The sequence below is a fragment of the Pelodiscus sinensis genome, chromosome 3 (assembly GCF_049634645.1).
Source record: "Pelodiscus sinensis isolate JC-2024 chromosome 3, ASM4963464v1, whole genome shotgun sequence".
Classification (NCBI taxonomy): Eukaryota; Metazoa; Chordata; order Testudines; family Trionychidae; genus Pelodiscus; species Pelodiscus sinensis.
The window spans coordinates 96,563,324-96,583,644 of record NC_134713.1 but is presented as its reverse complement, the minus strand read 5'-3'; the positions used below and the strand labels follow the sequence as shown (position 1 = coordinate 96,583,644).

Below are 20,321 nucleotides of genomic sequence, written 5' to 3'. Positions count from 1 at the left end.
AGAATTATATTATAGAGCACCACCATCAAATTCCTAGTCCCAGTTTTTCTCCAGAAATCTGTCTTTTACTGTCCAGTGCTCTCCTGGACAACATAAGCTCATAGAAAGTCTGTCATTTTATTAATAGAAAATTATATGCATAAACTCTCAAATGGAATTTCTCAAGTACTTCAGTCCATACACAGTTTCAGATAAAACAAACAAGTACATTAACTACAGAGAGATTGATTTTAAGTGATTACACGTAATGAGGCATAAAAGTCAGAATTGGTTATGAAGAAATAAAAATTAAAACACAGATTAATAGATTAACAAGATAAGTTAATTTAAAGCAAAAGGGTTTCTCTCATCACCTGTTCTTTTTCAATCTGATTGATTGGATGCTTTTTTGCCAAAACTCTTTACCCAGTAAAATGCTACTTTCCTTATCCTTTACACATTGTGGCTGTTGTGGACAGAGAGAAAGGAAAGAAAGATGATATGTGTCTTTTCAGTTCCTACAGTTATTTTTCTCTTTGAAAATTATCTCCATCTGAGTCTATGTCTAGACTATGGGGCTTTTGCGGGATACTGAAAGTATCCCGCAAAAACCCCGCCACATCCAGGGAATGCATTTGCTCTTCCACTTTTTTTCGTGGAAGAGCAAACACGCTCTTTCGGGGAGCCCTGTATACCTCATTTCACGAGGCATAAGGGCTCTGCCGAAAGAGGAGGCTTTTCCGCCATTTGGCCCCATCTAGACTGCAGTCCCATTGCAAAGTGGCGGAGTGGAAGGAAAGAGGCTGAGGCCCATCAATGGGACTGAAGCAGTCACGAGCAAGCCATGCCCGGGAGCCATTCTCCTGTCCATTGCTGGTGCAGTGTTGCTTCAGGCATGCTGAAATGCAGTCACCTCTAGGGTGGGCTGGACAGCTGTTTAACACCTGCACAAGGTTTCAGGAAGGGGGCGTTGCTGGCTGCCTTCCTGCAGAGCCCCCATCAGAACTTCCATGCCCTCTTGACTTCGGAAAAGAATGAACAGGAGGATTGGAAATTAACCCGCCCAGTCTCACGTCCCTTAGGCAGGGAATGAGCCATCTACATTAGGCCCCAGCTGGAGAATCATGTCCAGTTCTGAGTGCCACATTTCAGGAAACGTAGAGAAACTGGAGAAAGTCCAGAGAAGATCAACACAAATGAGATATGAGGCAAGGCTGAAGAAATTGGCCTTGTTTACCTTGGAAAAGAGAAGACTGAAAGTGGACATGAGAGCAGCTTTCAAGTATCTAAGGGTATGTCTACACTACAGCACTAATTCAAGCTGACTTAGTTCGAATTAATTAATTCGAACTAAGCTAATTCGAATTAGCACATCTAGACTTAAAAACTAGTTCGAATTAGCGTTTTGTGGCTGCTGTCTGAGGCTATCTGAGGCTCGTGCTTAAAGGAATCCCCCCAGACAGCCGGTTCTCAGCTTTTCCGCTTGCTTGCCTACCTTGCTGAGGGACAGCAAAGCGTTTTCCTCTCCGCCTGCCTGTGTTCGAATTAACTGTGTTAATTCCCCTTTCCCCCCACCGCCTCCGCCTCTTCTCCTCCCCTCAAGCCCAAGCCGCCACTGCTGCCGCACAAGCCCATTCCCTACCTTCTGCCTTCCCCATTGTGGGGCCAGAGTTTGCGCTCCGGAGGCTGAACCCGCAGCCAGCCAGGCCCCGCAATGCGCTTCCCGGGAGTTTCAAAATCCCGGGCCGTGACGTCATGTCATGCCCAGGCGTCCTCCTCGCCCACCTGTAACGCCACACATGGGCTGCAGCAGACGGCGAGGAGGAGCCGCGCACGGCAGGGACATTCCAGGACCGAGGGGGGTGCTCTGGGGGCGGGGGGGGGAGGATGCGTGGGGGTGGGCGGCGGCAGGGGGAGTCTGGGGCTCGCTCCTGGCAGAGCCAGGGGAGAGACCCAGCTCCACATATTGGTGGAGCAGGGCCCCGGCTCTGTAACTCGCCGGCACTTCCAGGTTCAGGGGCGCGGGGCATCCTTAGGTGCGGGGCCCAATTCGACTGAATCAGCCTAAGGCCGGCCCTGTTGAGGCTTTCTTCAGGCAACTAAGAGAAGCCTCCAGATCACATGCCCTGGTTCTCTTGGGGGATTTTAATCGCCTGGATATCAGTTGGGAGACTAGTACAGCAGTACACAGACAGTCCAGGAAGTTTTTGGATAATGTTGGAAATAACTTCCTGGTACAAGTGCTGAAGGAGCCAACCAGAGGCCACGTGCCACTTGACCTGCTGCTCACAAACAGGGAGGAATTAGTAGGGGAAATAGATGTGGGTGGCAACCTGGGAAGCAGCGATCATGAGAGAGTCGATTTCAGGATCCTAATGAAAGGAAGAAAGGAGAGCAGCCAGATACATACCCTGGACTTCAGAAAAGCAGACTTTGACTCCCTCAGAGAACTGATGGGCAGGATCCCATGGGATGCTAACATGAAGGGGAAAGGAGTCCAGGAGAGCTAGCAGTATTTTTAAAAAGCCTTATTGATGGTACTAGAAGGGTGGTAAAGCACTGGAATGGGTTACCAAGGGAGGTGGTGGAATCTCCATCCCTGGAGGTTTTTAAGTCCCTTGAGAAAGTCCTGGCTGGAATGATTTAGTTGGGGTTGGTCCTGCTTTGGGCAGGGGGCTGGACTCAATGACCTCCTGAGGTCTTCTCCATCACTGTGATTCTATGATTTCTAGTCTGCATATTGCCAGTTGTCAACAGGGTGCAGAAGCACTTTTCAGAGTAACGTTGTTTGCAGATTTAATATATATGCCTTTTTCCCCTCAAGCTGAAGATTTTGCCCATGAAACCTGTGATATGTAGTTCAATTTTTGGATCCCTACGGATGCTGAAAATGTTTTTTTCCGCTAAGGGGGAACACCACCTGGGTATGATACTCCTCCAAATAGTCTCCCTTAAACACAGGAATGCAATGCAGAGTAGGCAGTGCATTTCAGACATGAAGAAGTATTTAAGTTAACAGAAAAGATATATTTCATTAGAAAAAAAGTTTATTACAATATAATTTATTTAGTTAATTAGGATTTAATAGAACCCAACAGTTCTAATATGCACAGGAAATATATGTTGTGGCTATAAAAAGATTACATGGATTTTAACTAATCAATATGTGAGATTTACAGAACCCTGATATATCCTATAGCTACAAAATTCTGAAGCATTATATTATTTTTTAAGGTTTAATTTTGGAATGGCAACTATACAAAAATAGCACAAAGGCACAAACATACTTCAAAATCATGTGTTATTAAACTAAACAACTAAATAACCAACTTACGCTTTCACTTTTGTTTGACATTTCATTTTTGCATGTCATCATAAGGTGCAGTGCAACACGATATAGCTTTATTTTATAAATTGTTTTTCATATATCCTGGTTAGGTCTAGATTTTTATCTCTGATCTGGCTCCTCTGTGCTGTGTAGACTTCTGTAATTCCTACTGAGACGATTGCAAATCAATCTGCAGAATCCATGAACTGTAACCAGTTCTTCATTTCCCCTAATTCCTCTGCCAAATATATCTTAGCATTGGAGAGAAATATGCTTCTTACACAGTATCACTGTAAAATTTAAAATAATAGCAGAAGGAAAGCTAAATGAAGTAGAAAAAGTGTTTTCAGTTGAAAATTGAAATTAGTGAGTGAGTGTATGTGTGTGAGTGAGAGAGAGAGAGCCAGTCTTTAACCTTAGCACTGCTTGATTGTAGCTATCAGAACTTGAATTGTACTCTGATCCATTGTATGTAAGATTTAACTGCTTGTAAATTAGTCACAGAGATTACTAGAGCAGTGCACTGTAGACCAAATCCTCTTCTCTATTCAAAGCTTGAATAAATGGGCTTTGTGCTTCTGCCATCCTATACTTAAGTTAGAGGAAGTGGATTGAAATCAAGTCTGTTTATCAACTCACAGGACAAACCTAGAGATGCTGTGAGTGCCAGGTGATCAAGATGGTTCCCATTAGAATGCGGAGGGTATTTTGACAAGTAGATCCACTATCTCTACTGATACACTATGATCTTATGTATCAGTTCAGGAGCGTGTCTGTGGGTTATTAACTGTCCTATAAAGGCTTTTCACAGCCTGCCTCCTGTGCACAGTAGAACGATGTCAGCGCAACTGTTTTTGGGCCCAGCATGCCAACAGAAACATAGATGAATGTCATGGAAATTTGCGAGATACAGTTCTCGAAAAAACCAAGCGACTGAAACCACCATAGAGGTTGTATTGCTGACTGTTTCTGTTCGTCAGGGAGTGAGGGGAAAGTGCACTGTTTGCTGCATTCCTCACTCTGGCTGGGGAGTACAGGGGGTAGACAAAGCTGGGGGACATGCACCCCTCCCCCGGCTATGCCTGCTGGAGCTACAGTGGCCATAGAGGGGCACTTCTCATCTGGCCCGAAGCTGCTGATGTGAGAGAGGTCTCAGATAGTCTTCTCTCCCCAGAGCAGCCTGTGTACCCCTCATCCCCGGCCCCACCCCAGAGCAATGTTTTAAATGAAGAAAAAAAAATTAATTGGGTTAAGGACCTGAGCAATGCCAGGTAAATCTTTTAGTCAATGTATATTACAGATTGGTGTTGTAATTTTTTTTCTTTGTTCATTATCTCTTGGTCTTCTTGTTTCTCTCTGTACATGTTCGTGCAATATTTACAGAGAAAAGTTCTTCTTCGAGTGATTGCTCATGTGCATTCCAATATAGGTGTGTGCACACAGCGTGCACGTTCCGTCAGAAGTTTTTCCCTCAGTAATACCCTTAGGGCCAGCAGGGAGCCCCCGGGAGTGGTGCCGGTATAGCAGCCCATATATATCCCTGCTAGCCCCATCACCCTCTCAGTTCCTTCTTACCGCCATGACGGTCCTTGGAACGACCTTCAGCTCCTCAACGTGATCGTTGTTTTCTTTGTTCTTCTTAAGTTTTTAATTAATTTTCAGCAAAGTGTCTGCAATTTAAGTTAAAGACTTTTTTGTTGTTTTCTGTTGATTGCTCCCCGCCGCGGCGTGCCGTGCGCCCGCAGCAGAACATGCCCGGCCTTCAAGGCTTTAAGCCCTGCAAAAAGTGCAATAGGCCTATGCTGTGCGGTGACCCGCACTCATCGTGCTTAAAGTGTCTGAGAGAAGCACACCTTACAGAAGCCTATAAAATCTATCAGGCCTTCAAGCCCAGGACAAAACGTGAGAGGGAGTCACGCCTTAAGATCTTCCTCATGGAAGCAGCTCTCTGATTGGCACCAGCACCGGATTCGGCTCTGGCCTCCCGGAGCGCACTGTGCCTCTCCGGCACCACAGGGGCCCCAGCACCGCTCTCAATCGCTGGCACCTCAGAAGAAGAGGTGGCCTAACAGGGGTCAGTCTCCACCGAGGCATGCGCCTTCCGTGTGCCCTCCAGTGGGGCATGCAGCGTCGACGAGCCCAGAGCCTGGACCTTCTAGGTTGGGCGGGCCTGCCTCCCAGTGAGGGGACATCAGCCCTCTGGAGGACTTCCTAGAGCCATCCACACCGGAGGCCTTGGAGGCAGCGAGTGTTCTAATTGAGTCCTCCCCGTTCCCTCCTCCTCCAACTCTGGCACCCTCTAGGCGGCACAGGGACGCTTGGCACCAATCGCCTTTCAGGACAACAGAAGATATGGTTCATGAGGGCAGACATCACCCCTCCCCGACAGTACTGCATACAGCACTGGCTATCGAGGCACCAACACTCCCGGTACCGTCCAAAGACACGGCACTGGACTTGGTGCGGCAACATCGCCCAGGGTTGTCACTGCCTTGGGGCCCATCAGCACCTACCTCCATGCGGGACCCCCGCACAGCCATGCCTCCACCACCACCATGGCAAGCCAGAGTCCATGTCTCAGTGCACCGCAACTCCTTCAGCACCCGCGTCGGCACTGCCCTGGTCCGCCTTGGAGTATTTGTCTGACTCCGAGGCAGAATCCGGCCGGTCCTCGAGAGCCTCCAAGTCTCGCTCACGGTGCCATTCCCAGCACCATAGTCCTCTGCTCCTGTACCAGCAACAGTGGGCTCAGCCGGTTCCGGTGCCCATGGTGCAAACATGGCCCCCTCAGCCTCCAGGGCAATGGCCTTTCTGGACTCCCTGGGCTTATCACCAGAGCCAGGGTGCAGATCCCCTCCAGACTGGCTTCTGTATCTTCGGGGCCACGAGTTCCTTTGTCTGCGATACCTCTGGTCAGTTCCCCCACCTCAGGATGTTTTTACCTCCGGGACAGTCATCCTCAGGTCCAGAGGGAAGCGCAGCTCCGGTGAGCCAACCTCCCCCCTTCTTCGTCCATGGAGACCTTGGATGATCCAGGTCGCGAGGATGCCCCTGTGGGTGAGGTCCAAAAGGGGTCATTGTGCTCCTCCCCAGTTGAGGCGTTAGCCGACTCCACCCCGTCCATGCCCTCCATGGACGCTAGAACCCATCAGGACCTTCTCCGCCGCCTGGCCCAAAGTTTGGGGGTTCAAGCGGAGAAGGTTTCCGACAACTCAGATCCTACTGTTGACATTCTGCATGCCGACACCCCCTCTAGAGTGGCTCTACCGGTCAACAAAACGGCCAAAATCTCCAAAGCTTTGTGGCAACCCCTCTCCCCCTCCATTCCTCCAATGGATAAGTGTGCAGAAAGGAGGTACTTTGTCCCCCAACAGGGTAACAAACACCTCTTCTCTCACCCTCCCCCAGGCTCGTTGGTGGTGCAAGCCGTTAATCAAAGGGAGAGAGTAGGGCAGCCTGCTGCCACCCCTAAGAAGAGGGAGGCCAAAAAGTCTGACCTGCTGGAATGGAAGGTCTGCGCGATTGGGGGCATCCAATATCGCATTGCCAACCAGCAAGTCCTCTTGTCCCATTACGTATACGATACCCGGGTGTCCATAGACAAGTTTACGGACTTGCTCCCTAGGGACTCCCACTTGGAGTACAAGGCTCTTCACGAAGAAGGGAGAGCAATCTCCACAGCAGCTCTCCAAGCGGCTCGCGATGTGGCGGACGCCGCAGCTTGAGTGATGGCCACCAGGGTGGTTCTGCACCATAGCTCATGGCTCCAGGATTCTGGGGTGCCGCTGGAGCTCCAAAACACCATTCAGGACCTCCCGTCCAAGGAACCCTCGCTCTTTTCGGAGCAGACCGACCAGAGGCTTCATGGCCTCAAGGATACCAGAGCGACATTAAAGTCCTTACGCCTTCACACTCATAAGAACAGAAGAACGGCCATACTGGGTCAGACCAAAGATCCATCTAGCCCAGTAGCCTGTCTGCCGACAGTGGCCAGCACCAAGTGCCCCAGAGAGGGTGGACCGAAGACAATGATCAAGCGATTTGTCTCCTGCCATCCCTCTCCAGCCTGTGACAAACAGAGGCCAAGGACACCATTTTATCCCCTGGCTAATAGCCTTTTATGGACCTAACCTCCATTAAATTATCTAGCTTCTCTTTAAACTCTGTTATAGTCCTAGCCTTCACAGCCTGATACCCAGAGGCATACCTGCTCAAATAGGAATGTTCCTAGAGTGCGTCCCCAGAGCCCACGTCCCAACTTCGCCCGCCATAGGAGCAGGACTGGTAATGGCAGGAATGACAGGCACTAGCCATGCCCAGCCCCCAATAATAACCATGGGCCCCCTAACAAGACCCCGGGGCCCCATCAGGGGTTTTGACGGGACCCTCGAGGGCATCTTACCACTCTTCTCCCTACTTTTCCGGGACCATTTATCCCATTTCCTTGAGGCTTGTCAGTCTTTACGTCAGACTGATGGGTGCTGGAGATAGTGGAAAGGGGTTATGTAATCCCTTTCCACTTGCCCCTTCCTTCCCAACCCCCTATCCTGTCCCTTTTCAGGGACCCCTCTCATGAGCCTCTGCTACAGGAGAAAGTAAATCATCTCCTCATGCTAGGGGCGGTGGAACGCGTTCCCCCTGAGTTTCAAAACAGGGGATTCTATTCCCGTTACTTTCTGGTTCCAAAGGTGAAAGGGGGCCTTTGACCCATTCTGGACCTCAGAGCTCTAAATTCCATCATCGTCAAGGTATTTCATAACACTGTTTTACAGTTTCCTTTTAGTCTTTATATATTCATTTGAAACAAGGAGAAATATCTAGAAATGATCACCACTCGTTAAAATTAAAAAGAAATCCACTAGAAAGAATCTTACAGATTTTCCATCCAAAAAATAAATGTGTTGCTTATTTTGGGTAGTTTATTTTATTCAAAATCCAAGCTGCCTTGTAATCAATCATTAGGAAAGGCAATTTAGGCCTTGTCGACATAAGAAAGTTCATAGAATCATAGGACTGGAAGGACCAAATGCCATCTAGACCATCTCTGACAGCTGTTTGTCTAACCTGCTCTTAAAAATCTCCACTGATGTAGATTTCACAACCTCCCTAAGTTGTGCTGGTTTAACTGAAAATGTGTGGTGGAGATTATTTTTGCTTGTTTGTTTTTTCTTTTTTGGCGGGAAGGGGTAAGCCATTTTAATTAAATCAGTTCAAATTGGTTTTGCTTAAGCTGATTTCTAATTGAATTTTGCAAAAATGTTGTCCTTTTTTAAAACATAACCACTATTAAGTTGCCCAGTCTGGCTAAGGACTCTCACCTTTTATTGAGGAGAAAAATGCAGGTGCCAAAGGGGTTAACAAACCTGCAGACAAGGGGAATCCAGTAAATATAGTATACTTAGATTTTCAGAAAGTCTTTGACAAGGTCCCTCACCAAAGGCTCTTGTGTAAATTACATTGTCATGGGATAAGAGGGAAGGTCCTTTCATGGATTGAGAACTGGTTAAAAGACAGGAAACAAAGGGTAGGAATAAATGGTAAATTTTCAGAATAGAGAGGGGTAGCTAGTGGTGTCCCCCAAAGGTCAGTCCTGGGACCAATCCTGTTCAACTTATTCATAAATGATCTTGAGAAAGGGTAAGCAGTGAGGTGGTAAAGTTTGTGGATGATACTAAGCTGTTTAAGATAGTCAAGACAGAAACAGACTGTGAAGAACTTCAAAAAGATCTCACCAAACTGAATAATTGGGCAACAAAATGACAAATGAAATTTAATGTGGATAAGTTTAAAGTAATGCACGTTGGAAAAAATAACCCCAACTATACGTGCAGTATGATGGGGGCTAATTTAGCTACGACAAATCAGGAAAGAGATCTTGGAATTATCCTGGATAGTTCTCTGAAAACTTCCACACAGTGTGCAGCGGCGGTCAAAAAGGTAAATAGGATGTTAGGAATTTTTAAAGAAAGGGATAGAAAATAAGACACAGAATATCTTACAGCCTCTGTCTAAAACTATGGTACACCCACATCTTGAATACTCTGTACAGATGTGGTCTCCTCACCTCAAAAAAGATATTTTGGCCTTAGAAAGGGTTCAGAAAAGGGCAACTAAAATGATTAGGGGTTTGGAACGGGTCCCATATGAAGAGAGGCTAAAGCGACTGGGACTTTTCAGTTTAGAAAAGAGGAGACTAAGGGGGGATATGATAGAGGTATATAAAATCATGAGTGATGTGGAGAGGGTGAATAAAGAAAAGTTATTTATTAGTTCCCATAATAGAAGAACTAGAGGACACCAAATGAAATTAATGGGTAGCAGGTTTAAAACTAATAAAAGAAAGTTCTTCTTCACACAGTGTGTAGCCAACCTGTGGAATTCCTTGCCAGAGAAGGCTAGAACTATAATAGAGTTTAAAGAGAAACTAGATAATTTCCTGGAGATTAGGTCCATAAAAGGCTATTAGCCAGGGGATAGAAATGGTGTCCCTGGCCTCTGTTTGTCAGAGGCTGGAGATGGATGGCAGGAGATAAATCGCTTGATCATTGTCTTTGGTCCACCCCCTTTTGGGCACCTGGCGCTGGCCACTGTCGGCAGACAGGCTACTAGGCTAGATGGACCTTTGGTCTGACCCAGTATGGCTGTTCTTATGTTCTTATAAATTAATGTCTTAGAGGAAGAGGGTTTGGGGTATGAACTTCAGGCTTTTGCTTGGTCTCCTGAAAATGTATTTAAATTAAAACAGACAATTATGCCACAATGTTTTCTGTCAGCAGTAGGGAGGAGCAGAAATAAGGTTTTGCATTATTTGTCTTGAAGCCCCTGAGTTATGAGACAGTACTGTATTGCATCAGTCAGAGGGCAAATGCAGTTATAGGAAAGATTCAGTGAGTCAGTTAAAAACAAAAAGCCTTCTGACCTTAGATGTTTAAGTGAGACCCAACTTTGAATGCTCCGTTTGCCATATCTCTTTGCAAGAAACCAGACTGGAGCCAATGGAAGCTTTTTCCTGTAATTGTTGAAGAAAATGTAGTATTTTTCCGCATAGACCCTTCAATAGTATGAAAAATAATCAACCTTGGGGGAGACAAAGGTTACATAATCCTCATAGCCTTTATTAAGCAAGACTTCCCACTGCTGTTGGTGATTGCATTAGCCAATCCCATTAAAATGGCAATACCTCTCTCTGCATTTTTATTATGTAGAAATATCTGTCTTAAACCTCATCCAAGAAAAATTACTGTTTCTCTATATGCCTTGTAAAGGGAATCACAAGTTCTTATGACTACAAGGGAGAAACCTAGTAGATGCTTATAGAAATGTTTATTTTTTAACACAACACAAAGAGAAAGAGTTGCCTTGATGTTTAGCCATTGAACTGCAACTTGAAATATATTTGTGCAATTCCTGGTTCAATCATAAACTTCCTGTGTGACTTTAGGAAAGTCTTGTGATCTTTCTGTATCTCAGATCCTGATCTGTATACCAGGGAATATACTTTATTTCACCTGGCTTGTGTCTGTCTTGCCTACATAGCCTGGAAGCTCTTTGAGGCAAGGGCTGGCTCTTACTATGTGTATACCATACCTACCACAATGGAGCCCTGATCTCAGTTGAGGACACAATGTGCTACGATAATACAAATAATAAAAGAACCTGTATATGAGATGTAAACTTGAGACTTGGATATCACATAAAAATGTAGCATATTTTTATTTTATTCTGAAGTGTTACTACATATGGATCGATTCTCATAATGAACAAAAGAAATGGTTAAAAAAATACCTGGTTGCATTTTCAGCTTCTTAGACCCACAAAATCATGATTTTAAAACTACTTTTAAAGTTTTCTTTAAAAGAGTGTCCTAAAGACACAAAACTTCAAAAAGAAAACCTAAAAGGATAAGAAATAATACAGACCTAGCCAACTTAATTTGACTTGCAAGTACATATGGAAATTTTAATTATATCAGTTGCAAAGGTCATAAAACTGAGTAGTCAGGAAAAAGAAAACTTGTTTTTGTTAGCTTGTCAAATCTCTTTTTTTTGTCACAAGCAATTTACTTTTTTAACATGAAAACTAGTACCATTGAAAATACGTATTTGCATAATTTGCATAGAGCTGTCCTAACACAAAAAAGGGAATGCAAAGCAGCATTGTTTAAACTTGGCAAACATTATTGTGGGTTTCTTTTTACCTCTGCAAAAACTTTGAGTTTTATAACTTTTAGCTTTACTCAACTTATGGGTGGTAGTAAACCGTGTCTTTGATAAAGCTGTGGTTTTTGCATGAAGCAAGCAAAGTAAGTTGTGAAAAATGAGTAGATTGGTGTTGGCTATCTTAGCCAACCTTACTTGTGGTTGTAAAGGTATTTAGCAATCCCTTCCCACAGTATGCATTTCAAAAATTTGTGATTGCTTCACTCTTATTTGTTCCATAGGTATTATTACATGTTTGTCTATTGGAAAAAGTAGAGAAAAAAACGTAAGTATTAATGTGCTTTTAAAGTATACTTTTTTAGCACATTCATACTTCAAATTTCAAACAATACTAATAACAAAATCATTAAATGTACCTAAATTTGACTTCTCCAGCCCTTTGTAGTGCTTTTCTTCATTGTATAAGAATTTTTTAAACCAGACTTTTAAATAATATCAGAAACCTAATGGCCAGGAAGAATATGTAAGACCTGATTATTCAGTTATTTCTTATGCCTGCACAGAGCTCGTTTTTCTAGGGGCAGTCACTGTGTAGGGGATCTTCCCACATGGAGTAATTTGCAGAATTGGGACCTTTGCTGTAATATTTTTTTTCAAATGAAAGTTTTTAAATTAACAAAAAATATCCATCTGTCTTTAACAAAAAGTAAGTGCCTTGCTGTAAGGTTTTTTTTTAAGGGAGGATAATTGGGAAGTGAATTGTTTTGTGGTTTTGATTGCATTTTAAAGAAGGGCCATTTTAAGAGAAAAGTGGGAAAAGATAATTTATATATTTAATGTAAATCCAGACTAACTTTCAAAGCATATGGTCTGGTATCTACCAAGCTTGTTGGGCATACAAAAAGAAACCTGAATTTAAAGAGAGAAGTGAACTAAATAAATATCGAAGGGTATGTCTACACTACCCTCCTAGTTCGAACTAGGAGGGTAATGTAGGCATACCGCACTTGCAAATGAAGCCCGGGATTTGAATTTCCGGGCTTCATTTGCATAAGCGGGGAGCCGCCATTTTTAAAACCCCGCTGGTTCGAACCCCGTGCAGCGCGGCTACACGGGGCTCGAACTAGGTAGTTCGGACTAGGATTCCTATTCCGAACTACCGGTACACCTCGTTCCACCTACCTAGTTCGAGCCCCGTGTAGCCGCGCTGCACGGGGTTCGAACCAGCGGGGTTTTAAAAATGGCGGCTCCCCGCTTATGCAAATGAAGCCCAGGAAATTCAAATCCCAGGCTTCATTTGCAAGTGCGGTATGCCTACATTACCCCCCTAGTTCGAACTAGCGGGGTAGTGTAGACATACCCATAGGGTATGTCTACACTTGCTCCCTAGTTTGAGCTAGGGATGCAAATGTAGGCAACCGAAATTGCTAATGAAGCGGGGATTTAAATATCCCATGCTTCATTAGCATGATCTCGCTGGCACGTTACTCCGCTGAACAGCTGATTCGAACCAGGAAGTGCGTGCCGGGACTCATTAGTTTGAACCAAACCCCTTGGTTCGAACTAATGTTACTCCTCGTTTTCAATCCTAGGATTAAAAATGAGGAGTAATGTTAGTTTGAACCAAGGGGTTTGGTTCAAACTAACGCGCACTTCCTGGTTCGAATCAGCTGTTGAGCAGAGTAACGCGCCGGCAAGATCATGCTAATGAAGCGTGGGATATTTAAATCCCTGCTTCATTAGCAATTTCGGTCACCTACATTTTCATCCCTAGCTCGAACTAGGGAGCAAGTGTAGACGTACGTACCCATAGTGAAATAAATTTACATGTGACATATTTCATTTAATCTCTAAAACTCTATTTAGGGTTGTCACAACTGAGGCAAGTTATTGAAACAGTACTGATATATGCAATTTTTAAATTTGTTTTTTCCTAATTTTTACTTTTATGTACAAAAAGTAGATTATGGAAACATTCTAATCAGTACTTTGATCAGAATCAGAGGGGTAGCCATGTTAGCCTGTAACTGAAAAAAAATTAAAAAACAACTAATGGTCCTGCAGCACCCTAGAGACTAACAAAAAATGTAGATGGTATCATGAGCAATGTTCCTGCTAAGCTGCGTGGCAGCACAGCTTCACAGGCGATTAATCAGCTCCAGGCAAGGAGACCTGAGCTTCTGACTCAGTGGAAATGTGTAATCACCTGTGAAGCTGTGCTGCCTCACATCACAGAAGGAACACTGATCATGAGCTTTCATGTACACAACCCACTTCTTTGTGGGTTGTGCCCACGAAAGACCAGGATACCGTCTACATTTTTTGTTAATCTCTAAGGTGCTGCAGAACCATTCATTGTTTTTAAGGGTTTTTAGTTTGTTTGTTTTGGAAGAAGAATGTGTATGTAGGAGAGAAATCAGGCTGATTTTTGTAAGGAGGGGAGAATTTGTCTTCACTCTGCTTAGATTTCAGGAGTATTACCATACTTAAAATGTACATACAATTGAATTCTCATATTGCAGTAAAACCCAGATGCTTCAAGTTCTTGAGTCATGCTCCTTGGTTGGTCTAATTTTATGAACTGTGTGTTGCACTTAATCCAAAAATGAGCAAAACAGATTAGCCTGTTTTGAAAAATATTACAGTAGTATGTAGTTGCCAAGTCAAGGCCACATTGGCATTGGTGTTCAGACAAATAATAAAAAATAGTCCCTGCTCAAAGAATTTACAGTGGGATTAAAGCTATATCAGCTTTCTTTCTGTATCAGAAGAACCACAGAATATGTGAAAAGCCTAGTATTTCAGTGATAATTAAATATTTGTATCACTATTTTGTGGCTAACATATCACTGAAATGTACACAGAATAACTTGAGTGAAGAGTATGGAATGGCAACCTATTAATTGCCTGCAACTGAACATCAAGGCCTCAGTTCAACAGAGCACTTAAGTGAGTGCTTATGTTTAATTGATTTTAATGAGCCTATGTGTGCTTAAAGGGCTTCTCTGTGGGAACAGTTAATTTGTGGCAGGCTGGGGTGTAAATCCTCTCTGCTCTAGCCTGCTGAGCACTAAGTGTTGGCGTGGATCCTGGTTCTGCACACTGAAAGTTCTGTCGTTCACTTTGATCTATTCCAGTTTCAAAGCAGGGTAAACAAAAATACCTTACAGAACTTTCAGTGTCCAGAATGGATTCTTAGTGCACTTCAGGCTAATGCAATGTACTTTTGCACCCCAGCTTTTGTATACACAAGCTCAAAGTTAAATTCATGCATACTTTTTTTTTTAGGATCGATGCCTAGGGAATTGTTGAATATATGTTGTACAGGTTGGACCTCCCTCGTCCGGCACCCTCAAGACCTGACTGGTCCTAGATAAGGGTTTTTTCCAGTCCAAGAGAGATCATTTCAGTCCCCTCCCACCTCCAGCATCCTGCCCTCCTCCCCCCTCCCCCCCAAAAGCCCAGCTGAGCTGCGCGCTAGCTCACACTCTCCTCCCCAACACAGCTGAGCCATGCACTGGATTTTAGAGGTGCAACCTGTAGTTTATACAACCAGTGCTTATGTCACTGTACTACTTCTGAAAGCAAGTGACAGCTTGCCCTTTCTTGTAACTGGCTATTTCTATTTTTTTAAATAGAATTTAGAAACTAATAAAATAGAAGTAGGCTAAGTTTGTCATAATTATTCTCCACAACTAAAATGTAAGGGTCTGATCTATAACCCACAGAAGTCACAAGAAATATTTCTATTGACCTGCATAGGCTGAACATGATTGATGATATAATTATTGGCTTCCTTTTTTTTGTTTTTATATGTGTTACTGGGAAAAACCAATTTCAGCCAACTAAACTGATTTTATTTCAAGGAAAATAAGTGAATATGGTCACAGGCATTTATGCAATATTTTCTCACCAATTTATGATCAAAAGCAGTCAATGACAATAGGTGTAACTTATGTTTCGTTTGACCATATAAATGCCTCAGATTCTCTTCATACATTTTACCTGCGTTGTCTAGGATAATACATTAGTAATAGTTTGAAAAGGGATAGAAATGTAGCCGTGTTAGTCTGGTGTAGCTGAAACAAAATACAGGACTATGTAGCACTTTAAAGACTAAAAGATGGTTTATTAGATGATGAGCTTTCGTGGGCCAGACCCACTTCCTCAGATCAAATAGTGGAAGAAAATAGTCACAACCATATATACCAAAGGATACAATTAAAAAAAATGAACACAGTTGAAAAGGACAAATCAAATTTCAGAACAGAAGGGGGATGCGGGGGAGCGGGGAAGGTAAATGTCTGTGAGCTAATGATATTAGAGGTGATAATTGGGGAAGCTATCTTTGAAAAGGGTTTGTATTTGTGGTAACTGCAGGTATGCAAAGAAACTCTATAGCAAATCAGATTGCAGCTATTTTATCTATGTCATTATGGAAATAAGCATGTTTGCTACAGGTGTCTTTTGTGTAATCTTCATAAACAAGTACCTGGTGTTTTGTGTAAATATGTTGCACAGTTTGCAAAGAATAATTTTCACTATGACTATATTTAACCCCTTTCCTCATAAGTGCTCTCTTTAAACGCAGTTTAATTTAAAATACCAGAATGGAGTGTTATTTTCCATTTCTGAATTTGGTCTAGCATATAAATAGTTTGTAGGCCAATATGAATAAGAGTTACTACCCATATACATAACTGTACATTATATTTGTGCTCTGGGGTGTTTTATTTATTCTATCAGTTTTTTACTACTCTGTTTTTGTTAAGCATTTAAACTTTCATGTATATGTCAAACCATCTTTTTTCAACTTTCTGTTCCTAAATGTTTTCCCTGCAAAAGCATGATGCCTTCAATTTGACACTCAGTGTGTCTCGAATTTAATAATTATTTATGGTAAGTAAATACTTACATACAATTCTTGCATCAGTACGTAACCCAGGAAATTACAACTTACTTTCTGATTTGCCTTTCCTATTACAGACCGGCTCAAATCTCATGCTTCCGGCTCCATCACTGCTCTCGCCGCACTCCAAGTTAAGATTGCCCAGTACTCTGGGCACTTCACTGATTCCTCAGTATCCTTTCATTACTCAAAGTGGTGAGTCTCTTTCCTTATCTGATTACTGTCTCTAATGTATGGATGCTGTTTTAGTTGATGAGTATTTTTCCTTTGTTATATTAATCAAGTATGCAGCACTTCATGTAGTAGTAAATATGTCATATGTGCCATTATTTGTTCATTACATTATTTACTATCATTACCTCAAACTGTTTTTTCTTCAGCTGGACACATTGTTATGCTGCATTTTTAGAACACGACATTAGCTCTAGATTTTCTTAGTTTTTATCATCTTTAGTGTCAAGGTACTTTAAACACAATAAAAGCTATTAAATGAGCAATCACATTTTAAAATGCACAATTGTTGAAAGAAGATAAGGAGAAATACAGTTTGTTTACAAATTGGGAATGGGCTATTTACAGGGTTTAGATTTTAAACTTATCTTTAGGTTTAAAAACAGCATTTAAAAAAAATGCTTAAATGAATCCACAGACTTCAGAAAAAAGACTAGAAGCAACAGAATTGCATGTTTTCTGAAATTCTTGCATCTTGGTTTCAAATTGCAATTGTGATCAAAATAATAATTTATTGCAAAATAGCATATTTGATGTCTGTTTGGACTGCCTGGTAATATGATACATAAAATTATTAAGTTATTGTTATTAATCCTGTTCTAAGGACTAACAAAGAACATGGCCCAAATGTGCTAAGTATTGTTATGAACACAAAGTATGTTAAAAGTACTTTTATTTTGTAACTTTAGGACAGAGCAAGAGGTAGAAGAAAAAAGGGTACCATATAATGAGAAAGAAAATTGAGATTTAAAAAAAAAAATGTTTAATGTAGTTTGGTAGAGAAAGATAAATGAGTTCTGTTATTATATAGAATTAGCTTTAAAAGAGGTACTAATAATTATACTAATAATTATATGTAATATGCTTTTTCCTTATGTGAGCTAAAAGACTGACCACAAGGAACTGGGAGATGAAATTCTAATTTTCCTCTGCTACTGATTCGCTGTCTGACTTTGGCTGTGTTGGTTAAGCTTTCTGGGTTTCAGTTTCCTTATCTGTAGAACAGTTATAACAGTACCTTAGCAATAACTGATTCCCTCACAGGTATATGATGAGGCTAATTAATATTTGTTCAGTGCTTTGAAGTGTGAAGATCTCAGAAAAATAATAAGTATTAATATTTCAGCTCATGGAATGAACATTTTAATTTAGTGGAGTGGCTCTTTCAAGAAAATAACCAGACACTTTAAATCTAGACTGTAATTAACTCTGTAAGTAATCACTCCCAAATTATATTGTCCTGTATCTTCCTTTAGATCTAAGCAAGAAAAAATGTTTTGACTAGGGCTTCTTACATAGATTGATAAATCATGAATGCGTGCTACCACTGTGCATGCATGTGTGTCTACAGTCCCATTGTTACCAAAGCTTTTCTTAAATGCAGAAAATTCTTTGTGGGGAAAGTATAGCCAAGAGACTACAAACACTACGGAACATATGCTTCTAAAGTATCTTTCAAATATACATTTGGAACAACCAGAAAATCAAGATTCTTGGGAATAACACCTTAGATTACAGGATACATAGGCAAAATTAAGTTTCCCATGAGAAAATTTGTAAGAATCCTAAGTGATCCAATTATTTTATTTTCTGTTTCAGTTTGTAGTGCTGTGCTAGAATTGTTTTAACAGAAATGTAAGGAAAAAGCTTCACGCATATAGTTTATTTTTCACCATCAGCTATCACATATGAAGAAAGATACTGGTGTTATTCAATTCAACTTATTGTTGTTTAGTTTTAGTATTGAATACTACGGAATTTGCACTACAATAGAGATACTTCACCATATGAGCATGCAACATAGAACCTGTGTTTCCCTGATTACCTTGTATTCCTGATTGTGTACTATCTTTTTAAAAGTCTGGATACTCAAATTCATCTGGCATCTGAAGCAGCAAATCATCCTCTTAGAACAGAGATTCTTAGTGTCCATTGGCTATGAAAAGATTGCTCAAGGGCCTAGTCCACATTTCCTCTCCAGTATTCCTCTTTCTTCCAGAACTCCTTGACAAACAGATCTTCATGTGATTTTAATTTAGAACTGAAAATACTCAGAGCAGAATTCCTGAATGACAAAAGTGCAACAAAGCACTTAAGTACATGGACAAAGAGTTCTTTTAAGCATTTGGTTAGTATGGTTGCATATTCTGCTACCTGTGAAATGTTATTGGTGATGAAGACTATATTGCAGCACTGGCATATGTATCCATCTCTTCTTTGAAGAAGCAGATGTTGTAATCCAGCTGCTCCCCATAGTAGAAAACAGCTGGGTGTTTCATCTTGTGGTTAGTGACAATGAAGGTAATACTAAGGATTTGTCTTGAGCTTGCAGGGTCTTTCAGAAGTAGCTATGAATGCTCTTTTTTTATTGCTGCAAAAAGAAAACTTGAACTGCTACAGTTTTTTTATCCAAATGTCCCCTAGCAATTTTAGTAGCTGTCCTACATGAGTTACTATACATGTAGCAATTCAGGTTTTTTCCCCACGTGCATTTGGTGTCTTAAGCCTGTTCTGACGCAAACTCTACTACTCTTACTTGAGGAATGTCAGTTTGGCAGTGTTTACATTATTGAGCTGGTAAGAATTTTAAAATGCTTAGCATCCTGTAACTTGTAGTGCTGCCATACTTCATGTCATGTTTATTAGTTTTGGGTGCTGAGGCAAATGGAGACTCTCTGAAGCTTTTTACAAGCCATGATCAGAATAAAAATAAGTATTGGTCTCTTCTTTCTCTCCTCCAAAAATCACACTAATAGAGAATATCAGTAACATATGTCACATACTGTGTGTTATCAATATGGTGATATGATTATATGATATTGTAATAGGATCATTGGAGGGTTGGATGGTCTAGTGGGTAACTCCCACCTTGTCATTAGGGTAGTGAAATACAGGCAGTCCCCGGGTTACGTACAAGATAGGGACTGTAGGTTTGTTCTTAAGTTGAATCTGTATGTAAGTCGGAACTGGCGTCCAGATTCAGACACTGCTGAAACTGACCGCCAGTTCTGACTTACATACAGAATCAACTTAAGAACCCCAGGCGTCCCCAAGTCAGCTGCTGCTGAAACTGATCAGCAGCTGATTCCAGGAAGCCCAGGGCAGAGCAACTCTGCCTGGGGCTTCCTGTAGTCAGCGCTGGTCAGTTTCAGCAGAAGCTGACTTGGGGATGCCTGGGGCAGAGCAGCTGGGGTGCTGCTGGGTTGCTCCAGTAGCGCCGCTCCTGGGTGCTACTGGACCAACCTAGCAGCACCTCATCTGCTCTGCCCCAGGCGTCCTGATTCAGCCGCTGCTGAAACTGACCAGCAGCGGCTGAATCAGGACCTGGGGCAGAGCAGCTGGGGTGCTGCCGGGTTGGTCCAGTAGTGCCCAGAGCGGGCGCTGCAGGACCAATCGGCAGCGCCCCAGCTGCTCTGCCCCAGAGTCCAAAACAAAAGCCTGGTCTGCTGGGGGGGCGGGGAGCACACTAGCTGCCCTCCCCCCCCCCCCAGCAGACCAGGGACACGGGGAGCAGAGCCTCTGAGGCTTTGCTCTGGCAAAGCCTCAGAGGCGAGGGACCCCCCCCGCGGCTGCGGCTTCAGTCCGGGAGCCTGTGGTCTGCTGGGGACGGTCCCCAGCAGACCACAGGCACCCAGATTGAAGCGGCAGCAGCGACGGTTCCCCGCGCCTCTGAGGCTTTGCTCTGGCAAAGCCTCAGAAGCGCGGGAACCCGCCC

At 42.7% G+C, this 20,321-nt stretch overlaps 1 protein-coding gene across 6 annotated transcripts in view; it reads left to right on the top strand.

The window, feature by feature from the left end:
- The window catches only part of AHI1 (Abelson helper integration site 1), a 178,368-nt gene that overhangs the window by 88,082 nt on the left and 69,965 nt on the right, over positions 1-20,321 (top strand). For all 6 annotated transcript variants that reach the window (XM_075924228.1, XM_075924227.1, XM_075924231.1 and 3 more), the window contains exon 19: positions 16,453-16,570. In XM_075924228.1, coding sequence (XP_075780343.1) covers positions 16,453-16,570 — 118 coding nt within the window. The remainder of the gene's footprint in view (positions 1-16,452; positions 16,571-20,321) is intronic.